This window comes from Muntiacus reevesi, chromosome 2, assembly GCF_963930625.1.
Source record: "Muntiacus reevesi chromosome 2, mMunRee1.1, whole genome shotgun sequence".
NCBI classification, from domain to species: domain Eukaryota; kingdom Metazoa; phylum Chordata; class Mammalia; order Artiodactyla; family Cervidae; genus Muntiacus; species Muntiacus reevesi.
Window position 1 is genome coordinate 261,630,337 of NC_089250.1, and position 9,993 is coordinate 261,640,329.

Here is a 9,993-nt window from a genome sequence, read left to right on the forward strand (position 1 = left end):
GACTGTGGTTTGTAGTTGAGCGTCCTTAATCTTAATCTTAAAATATGCCTGCTGAGCTATTAGGGGTACAATGTTCAAATGTCTGCAATATACTCTCCAGTGGTTCAGCAAAAGAAAAAAAAAACATACGTCTATACATACACATATTCAAATAAAGGAAACAGAATGTTAACAACTAAATCTAGGTTAGAGGGTATTCAAGTGCTCAGAAGACATACTTTTTTTTTTTTCATCTTTTTTCTGTGCTTGAAAATTTTCAAAATGAATAAAGGGTAAAATGCTAATTAGAACCAGGCCCCTGTTAGGCAAATTCACATAATTATCTTTTTAGCCTGGAAAAAGGCGACTCAGTCTTCAAGTGGCTCTTTCCAGGTCATAAAGAGAAGAAGAGCTCATAGGCATCTGATTAGGGTGGGTTTATTGAGCACCTGGAGAAGGCAATGGCAACCCACTCCAGTACTCTTGCCTGGAAAATCCCATGGATGGAGGAGCCTGGTGGGCTGCAGTCCATGGGGTCGCCAAGAGTCAGATACACTGAGCGACTTCACTTTCACTTTTCACTTTCATGCATTGGAGAAGGAAATGGCAACCCACTCCAGTGTCCTTGCCTGGAGAATCCCAGGGGTGGTGGAGCCTGGTGGGCTGCCATCTATGGGGTCACACAGAGTCAGACACGACTGAAGCGACTTAGCAGCAGCAGCATTGAGCACCTAGTATGTGGGGGGCAGTTGTAGACAATGGGGGCACAGCACTTGATACACCTCACAGGGAACAGGGGATGGATGGAGTGGAAAGAGAAAATAAATAGGAAAATGAATTGAACACTTTCTGTGTGCCAGGCACTGAAGATATAGCCGGAACATTATAAACAAAAATCCCTGATATGGGGAGGTGGACAACAAGCTGAATAAAGCAATGATTTAGTATCTTAGAGGGTGATAAGTGAAAAGGAAAAGCAGAGCAGAAGAGTAATGAAAAAGGGTGCAGTTTGGACAAACAGCTGGTGGTGGAGGGTTTCTCTGAAGAGGTGACATCCATTGAGTAGAGACTTGATGAAGTGGGAGAGGTGGTAAAGCTCTGGAAGAAGCGTTCCAATCAGAGCAAAGGGCCAGTGCAAAGGCCCTGAGCTGGGGAGATACCGTCTCTGCGGCCAGGGAGGAAGTCAGAGAAGTTTTCAGGCCCTTCAGAGCACTCTGCGGACCTTTGTTTTTTATTGAGTGGGATGAGAAGACCCTGGAAAATGACTAAATGAGGAAGATACTTTCTGCTTCTGTTCAGTGACTTAAAAAAAAAACAAAACACAAACACAAACAAATAGGACGGGATAATATAGAGGCTAGGGGAGAAGTACCTGCAGCCGGGGTGGTCCGGAAGAGCCTCCCTGAGGAGGTGACTTAAGAGCTGAAATCAGAAAGTGGAGAAGAAATTCAAAGGGCTAGGGAGAGGGAAACAGAGAGTCCAGGCCTCGAGAAATGAAACCAGAAGCGGAGCCACCGTCCGGGCAGGCCTGGGGAGGAGCCTCCGTCCGCAGCGGAGGGAGCGGGGCGGAGGCGTTCGGAGGCACGCCCCGCCTCCAGCCGGCCGCCCCACCCCGCCCCTGGGGAGAGAGGAGGCGCCCGCCCGGCTCCCGGGCCGAGTGGGCAGGTGGGAGGGACCAAGGTGGCCGAGGCCCTTCCCCCAACGCGGGACCAAGGCGAGAGGGCAGATTGCGGAACGCGGACTCTGCCCTCGGGGACCCGATTCCCTCTGAGGGGCCAGCCCTTCCACTTCTCTCGCCAGTTTTCTGACGGCTGTAGCCGGGCCTCTCTGAGCCTCAGTTTGGTCATCTGGAAAGTGGACGTGCTCCTCATACTGGCCTCACCGTGGTCCTAACAAACTCCATGATGCCTCATCACTCCTGTATTTTTGGGCTTCCCTGGTGGCTCAGACGATAAAGAATCCGCCCGCAATGCGGGAGACCTGGGATCGATCCCTGGTTTGGGAAGATCCTCTGGAGGAGGGTATAGCAACCCACTCCAGTATTCTTGCCTGGGGAATCTCATGCACAGAGGAGCCTGGCGGGCAACAGTCCATGGGGTCGCAGAGTCAGACACGACTGAGCGACTAAGCGTACACCTGTATGTTTAGGGCAAACAGAGTCCATGTAAAAGTGAGTCAGGGGACTTCCTGGTGGTTCCTAGCTAAGACAGCCTGCTCGCAATGCAGGTGGGCAGGGTTCAAACTCTGGTCAGGGAATTAGATCCAAAATGCCGGAATCAAGAATTCCCATGCTACAGCTAAAAGATCTGGTGTGTCACAACTAAAGATTCTACATGCACAGCCAAATAAATAAAATAAATAAATATTGGGGGGGGGGGTAGTGAGTCAGGTCTCCTTCCTGCACAGCCCCACACCCTGCCATGCCTTCCATCTCACTCAGGGTAAAGCTCTAGCCCTCCCTATGGGACTCCACAACACCCTACAGGACTTGCCCCCTCAAACTCTATCATCTCATCTCCTAATACTCTCCTCCTTGCTGTCTCTACTCCAGCCACATGGATGCTTGCTAAGTTATTCAGTCGTGTCTGACTCTGCTACCCCATGCACTGTAACCCACCAGGCTCCTCTGTCCATGGGATTCTCCAGGCAAGAATACTGGAGTGGGTTGCCATGCCCTTCTCCAGGGGATCTTTCCAACCCAGGGATTGAATCTGAGTCTCCTGCATTGGCAGATGGGTTCTTTACCACTAACTCCACCTGGGAAGCCCCACTGACCTTCAAATGGTCCTTCAAACACTCAACTATTGCTCTGACCACAGGGCCTTTGCACTGGCTGTTCCTGTTATTGGGATTGTATCCCCACAGATTAACAAAGATCATGTCTCACGTCTTTCAAGTCCCTCTCAAATTTCATCTTGTCAGTGAGGTCTTCTTTGGTCTCCCATCAAAATAGCAACATCCCCATCACTTTCTTGCTTTGTCTTTGTAACATTTGCCACCACTTGACAGACTACATTTTTTTTTTTTGACAGATTACATTTTACTGTTTATTTCAGTGTATATTTCAGCCTCTCCCACGATGATGTTTTATGAGAGCAGGAACTCTATTTTGTTCAAGTTTTTGGAAGAGTGCCAGGTCCACATAGGCACTCGGTAAATTTCAGTAATTAGTGGAATCTTTGGTGTGCAGCAAGCGCCCTCTTACACACTTTGTATGATCGTTCAGTGAGGCAGATACTACTCCAAGTGTTGAGGGTGGGACATGGTGTGTTTGAAGAGCATCAGAAAATGGTGTGGGGGAGGTGAGTTGAGAGAGGTGGCAGGGACGTATGGCTATCTCAAGATTGGGAGTTCATCTTCTTAACAACAGCAAAAAGAAAAAAAAGAAATAATTTGACTGCCCACCTGTGCCAAGGGTAGCTCTGTGCAGAATCCAACCCCTTCCTCTGAGAGATTTCTCCAACAGACCTGGAGCCTAACTATAAAGAGGTCATAAATAACTTGAGCTTGGATAGGTACTACTAGGGGTTCCTTGATGGCTCAGTGGTAAAGAATCTGTCTGCAATGCAGGAGATGCAAAAGGCTCTGGTTCCATCCCTGGGTTGGGAAGATCCCCTGGAGTAGAAAATGGCAACCCACTCTAGTATCCTTGCCTGGAAAGAGGCAGGATCCTGGACAGAGGAGCCTGACAGGCTACAGTCCAAAGGGTCACAAAGAGTCGGACACGACTGAGTGACTGAGCACAAGGTACTACTAACAAAGTCAAACAATGTAAAGCGGGGTTGGGGTGAGGGGAGCACCTGGACATGTTGAGCTAGGAAGGGTGGGGAAGACCTTTCTGAGAAGGAGACGTTTGTATGAGTGAACTTATGCAGGAAGTGTCCTCTGGGCAGTTAACAGCAGGTGCAAAAGCCCTGGGGTCAACTGGAGTTGTGTGAGGTGGGGAGAATGTGAGCTAAAACTGGGTAAGGTAGGTGCAAGATTGTCAGGCCTTGCATGGGTTGGGGTTTTATTTCAAGCATGGGTTTCCCCAATGGCTTAGTGGTAAAGAACCTGGCTGCCAACGTGGGAGACTCAGAGTTGTGTTTGATCCCTGGGTTGGGAAGATCCCCTGGAAGAGGAAATGGCAACCCACTCCAGTATTCTTGCCGGGATAATCCCATGGACAGAGCAGCCTGAAGAACTACGTCCATGGGGTGGCAGAGTCAGACACGACTGAGTGAGCAAGAAGTCACCTAGAGATTTAAGTAGGAGTTAGACACGGGCATCCACATTAAGATGTGGGCCTCGTGTGCCTTCTGGAGATCCCCTTGACCACCTCCTTTCTTTCTCTGGATTGGCACCCACCTGTCAGTTACCCAGCTGTTTTCAGAGTTAGATGCAATGCCTCTCTCAGGGTGGAAATCTGGCTTTGAGCCAGAAAGCAAAAGCAAAATCCCCTTCCTTTCCCTGCATGTTATACCCACAAGTGGTTCCTCCTCGTATCCTTTTCAGAAAAGTCCCTATATGCAGCATAAACTTACCTTTTGCCATGTTTTCAAAGGTCTCTGTGGAAGCCTAGCCAGTGCAGCAGTATATATCACATCTTCCCTGGCCTCCCTTCTTTTCCCCTACTCTTGCCAGCCTGGACTTGCACCTCCTAAATAAATCATTGGAACCATTAACTTTAGCCTGGACTGTACTTCCTAGCCAAGTTTTGTAGAAAGATCTGCTGTTAGTGCTGGGGATCTCTGAGCATTTTCTTTCTCCTCTGGACCTCTGTAGCACATTTCCTACAAAAGGGCTGATTTTTATTATTTTGTTTAAAAATATTTATCTATCTGGCTGTGCCAAGTGTTAGTCGTAACATGCAGGATCTGTAGTTACAGCGTTTAACTCTTATTTGTGGTATGTGGGATCTAGTTCTCTGACTCAGGCTTGAACCTGAGTCCCCTGCCTTTCGAGCACAGAGTTTTAGCCACTCGACAGCCAGGGAAATCTCAAAGGGTTGACTTTTAAGTGCCAGACAGCCCTATCCTTTGACATGTAATTCATGTGACCCACTTTCTCCTTCCTGTGTCCACCATGTGTCTGGGGAGTCTAAATCTGCAAAGAAGCAATGAATATAATAGTCAAGAAGGCTCTGGAGGTAGCCTGAATTTGGGTTCTAGCTCCTTGGTTCTTACTCTTCCTGAGCAAGTGACTTGGCCTCTCTGAACCTTAGGCTCTTCCTATGTAAAATGCGGTAACAGTATCTATTTCAGTCTAATCATGAGGATGAGATGACTTAATTCAAATAAAGTAGGTAGAACAGCGCTCTTAGCATTCAATGTTAGTGGTCTTAACATTCAATAAATATTGTATCTAATAATATACCTGCCCCAACTTTGACTGGGAAGGGGTACATGCCCCTAAGGGATACGAGGTCCCTCCCACTGACCTACTGAAGAAGCTTTAGGCATCACCCCTTCCAAAATACTTTTATTAAAAAAAAAAATCATTACAAACAACCAAAACAAACAAACAAAAACACCACAAAACCCGCTTTTCTTTTAAATAATGCGGCATGGAGCAGTTTGGTTTCCACCCTATTGCACGTGGTCCGGCCTGGTCATGAATCAGGAGGCTGCTGGGACTGGGGTCCTGCGAAGGAGGTGGGGTTCAGCCTGGGGGAGGAGGCCAGCCTCTCCCACTACCTGGAGGTGCCACGAGGCAGAGGCTGGGTTTCCATAGCAACCAGGTAGCACATCCTTGTCATCCTTTGACAGGCCCAGCTTATCTTCCCTGAGGCCCCAGTGGACACAAGGGGAGTCGGAACTAGAGGGAAAGGCAGAAGAAATGTGGAAGTGGGAAATCAGACTCCTGGAAACAGAGTCTCATTAAGGCATTTGGAACAGATAAATTAATTCAGGAAGACCCACCTTCACAGAAGGCTGCGATAACCAGACACACACACACATGCAAGACAATTTGTGGAACTCTGAAGTGGGAGGAGAGGAGGCCACTGCTCAGAGGCCCCATCAACACACACACACACACACACACACACAGAATTGCATCCAGGGAGTCAGCCCACCAAGGCTGGGATGAGGAAGGAGCCCTCCCCTGCCCCCCATCAAAGTTTTAGGATCCCAGAATGATTTCCATGATGTGATCTAGTTCATTCCATTCCCAGGACCCTGGGGCGCAGAAAAGGTTGTGAGGAGGTTCTGGTGGGGCCATTGCAGGCTCCTTTTCCACTGCGGATGTGTCGATGTCCAGGAAGAAGTCATCCAGGCCTGAGTCCCCCAGGTACCGGGAGCTCAGAGCTTCTAAAAAGACTGGATCGGGCTGGGGAAACACTTCATTCTGGGGGCTTGGGGGAGTTGCTGGATTCTGAGGTGGCTCAGTCTCATCCATGGAGGTCTCCAGTTCCCGGAGAATAGAGCCAATGGTTGCCGACAGCGAGAAGTCCTCCTCGCCCAGGAAGAGGGGCTCTGGGGGCAGGGCAGGTGCAGGAGTCAGGCAAAGTGCTGCTTGGAGCTGCTGGAGGGTGTTGTGGATGAGGACGTGCCTGCGAAGGCTGGGTGCTCGGGGGCCCAGGCTTCTCTGGACTTTGTCTAGGGAGATGCGGAGCAGGGCTTGCTGGTAGCTCCGCAGGCCTGCTGGACTCCAATCCCACTTCTCATCCTCTTCTTCCTCCTCCAGATCTGAGTGCTTCCTCTTCAAGCCTCCTACCATGATGCCCTAGGGAGAGAAGAGGGGCAAATAAGACACAGCAGGGCTAATTCAAATCCCGAATCTCTAGTATGACTTGTTGCTTTGTAATGATCCAAACTTCAGCTTCTAAAAATGAAGATAGTATGAGTCCCACAAGGCTAAGAAGAGTCGTCAATGTATGTGATTAAGAAAATTAGATCCCCCCCCAAAAGAAAATTAGATCCCAGGACTTCCCTGGTGGTCCAGTGGCTAAGACTTCACATTCCCAATGTAGGGGGCCCAGGTTTGACCCCTGGTCAGGCAACTACATCCCAATGCCGCAACTAAAAGTTTGCATGCCGCATGGAAGACAGAAGATCCACATGCTTCAACCAAGACCCAGTGCAGCCAAATAAACAGATAAAAAAACACAAAAATACAAACCCCACCAAAATATGGACTTAAATATAGCTGGGTTTGAATCCCACTTACTTGCCCATGTTGCCTCAGTGAGTTTAACTCCTTGAGACTCAAATTTCCTCATCTGCAAGATGAGGATCCTAACTCAAGTCCCCTAAATCTTAAAGCTGTTCTTTCCACAATACTCTTTTCTTCAAGTGTGACAAATACAAGACAGGTGCTGAGCACAGAGATATGGCCCTGAAGCAGAGAATCCTGGGTTTGAATTCTGCTTTTTCACATTGCTCAGTTGTGTGATCTTGGGAAGTAATGTGACATCACGCACTTTAATGAACGAGAGTTAACTGCTATTATGAAATATTTTTGAGTGCCTGCTACATTCCAACCACCTGGAGCCCTGTTAAGGCACCTATCTGTGAAGACACTTCTTTCACATGGAAGATATTTCTGTCCATGCCCTCATCCTAACTGACTGGGAGCGCGCCCAACGACAAGGTATGGGGCCTCCCTCATTCCCTCTGTTGAGGCCTTCAGGTTCCCCCTGGGCCAGCCCCAGAGGAAAACTTGCTAGAACTGACTCACGCCAAGCCCCGCCCCCATCAGTCCATCCAACCAGATCTCGGCGCTCTACAGGCCCCGCCCCCTCTACGGTTCCCCTTTTAGCTTTCAGACACGCCCCAATTTGGCCCAGGGGCTTCTGGGAAATGTGGGCCAATAGCCACCAGGTACACGAACTGACAAAGAGCAAGCACTACAACCCCCGGAAGGCTCCGCACGCCGCAGGGACTAGCCTTCCCCGCCCTACCCCCCCGGGGCATGCGCACAGGGGCCCAGGGTACGTGGGGGAAGGGAACCCGGACGTCCAGCTGCCTGGCGATTGCCAAGCCCCGCCCTCCGCTGCCTCCTGGGCTGCGGGTCTGAGCTCCACGCCCTGAACACCCCTCCCCCACTCCAGGCTTTGGCTCTAAAACTGCTTTCTCCCGGCCCTTTGGAACCGCAGAAGGTCCTGGATTCTTCGCTCAGGCTACTCTCGGGCCCAGAGACCCAGGCCCCCAGCACGACGCTCAAAGACTTACAAATGCGCTCCGATTCACTCCGTTCGGGACACTAAGTATCTCAGTTACGAGACCGTCTCCCGTCAACGTTCCTCTATTCTCCCGTCTTTTCGACTTCACCTCCAGTCTCCCACTGTGACTTCCAAGACCCGCCAGGGAACTCTCCCCAGAGCCCGCTCTCCTACACTGCGTCTGGGAGACCCAGAGTCCTTGCCCCTACTTCTCTCGCTTCTCCAAATGTCCAGGATCCCAGCCCAACCCTTCACACCTTTCCCTAAACACTAGAGCCCCGAATTCAACCTGTCCCAGAGACCCAAACTGTCCTAATTTTTAGTTTCCTACCCCAAAATTTCCTTCTCTAGTTTTCTCGCTTCTCCAAACACCCTATGTCCCAGCTTCAAACTTCCTACACTTGAAGATTTTGCCCCCCACCCCCAAAACTGTCTTCCGTGCAAGGGTCTCGAAACCCCAGTCCCTAAACCCTCTCTCCAACTCCTATTATCACCCTGAATCTGCGACCCCTACTCTCGCTCATACCCCGCCTCCACAACTCTCGAGGGAGCGCCTCCACTTCCCTCAACTCAAGGCAGATCCCAAGCCAGGTAGCCACACCTCACCTCAGCTGCCAGGTTCACAACAACCACCTCCGGGAACGCCCGCGGCTTAGCGACCCTCCAGCGTTGGGTAGGGGCCCCGTTCACCTCCCCCGGGCCTCTCACCCTGGTCTCAGGCCCACCCAGCTCCGCCCGGGAGCCGAGCCGCGAGTCACGATTGGCTGGAGTCTTGCCGGCCGCGGGGCGCGGATTGGCTGGGCGGGTCCACCCGCTTGTCGCCAGGAGACGCCCCACCCGCCCTCCCCTCCCTTGCTTCGCGGACCAATTAAAGGATTTCGACTAGCCTGCCGGGGCCACGTCTCTACAGAGTGGAGGGCACATCAACGCTCTTTCCTTTAACTTAGCTACTATCTTCACTCCAAGATTGCCATCTTTGCTCTCTGCGATCCCTTTATACCAGGCCAGGACCGCGTTGCAAAGCAAGAACTGGCTGGCACTCCCCGCTCCACCCCGCTTTCGGGGCGGGAGTGGCTGAACCTCTCGCTGAGGCCGCGCCCATTGGATTCAGAGGGCGGACGCAGCGGGGAGGATGACGCATTGACGATCAGCCAATAGTTTGGCGCAGCCTCTGTTGCCGGGGCGATCGCAGCCCCGCCCCTCGCCTCCCCTGTCCTGCCCCTCACACTTTAACCGAAGCCTTCTTCTTATAAGGACTTCTCCGGCCTGTCTTCTGGTGGTGCCTCGTGCGTCTTCCTAGTGCCTCGTGCGTCTTCCTAATGCCCCTGGAGTCTGGTTTATGGCTCCCCACTGTCATGGGGACAAAGTTCAATCTCATTTTTGTCTCAAAGCCCTTCTGGCCAGATACAATCTCCTGCTTGCTCGCTAAAATCCTGCCACACCCTTTGACTTTCTGTATTTCTAAAATGGCTTAAAGTGCACTCCACCACCAAGAACACAGAGATTCTGTTTTCTTCCCTGCTTTATCCTCAGCGCCTACAACAATCCCAGATACATAGCAAGTACTCAGAATTGGAAGGGGGAAAAAAAGGCCTCTGGATCTTTAAACTTGCATCCCCATCCTGAAAACACACCCTCATTCCCCAGAACCCAAAATTCTCATTAGAAACTCATTCCAAAGGATTCCTTCTCTCAGAAGCCCCCCATTGAAGCTCCAGGATGGGTTGGGGCCCTTTCTGGGCTCCCATGGTGTCCTGTGTTTTCCCCATCCCGGCTCTGACTCTTCTGCCCCTGCCACTGCATCTTGGCCCTGGGCTGTCACTATCTAGACTGTGGACCCTCTGACGACATATACCAAGGTTATCTCAGAC

At 50.9% G+C, this 9,993-nt stretch overlaps 1 protein-coding gene across 1 annotated transcript; it reads right to left on the bottom strand.

Annotated features, from left to right (window-relative positions):
- Positions 1 to 5,422: 5,422 nt before the first annotated feature.
- SERTAD3 (SERTA domain containing 3) lies at positions 5,423 to 8,884 on the bottom strand. The gene is made up of 2 exons (XM_065926126.1): positions 8,729 to 8,884; positions 5,423 to 6,684 (listed from the first exon to the last, which is right to left on the bottom strand). The coding sequence occupies exon 2, from the start codon at positions 6,676 to 6,678 to the stop codon at positions 6,082 to 6,084; it is 597 nt and encodes a 198-aa protein (XP_065782198.1). The 5' UTR covers positions 6,679 to 6,684; positions 8,729 to 8,884; the 3' UTR covers positions 5,423 to 6,081.
- Positions 8,885 to 9,993: the final 1,109 nt, after the last annotated feature.

Coding starts and splice junctions, on each gene's coding strand:
- SERTAD3 (XM_065926126.1), bottom strand. CDS start 6,678: ATGGTAGGAGGCTTGAAGAGGAAGCACTCAGATCTGGAGGAGGAAGAA.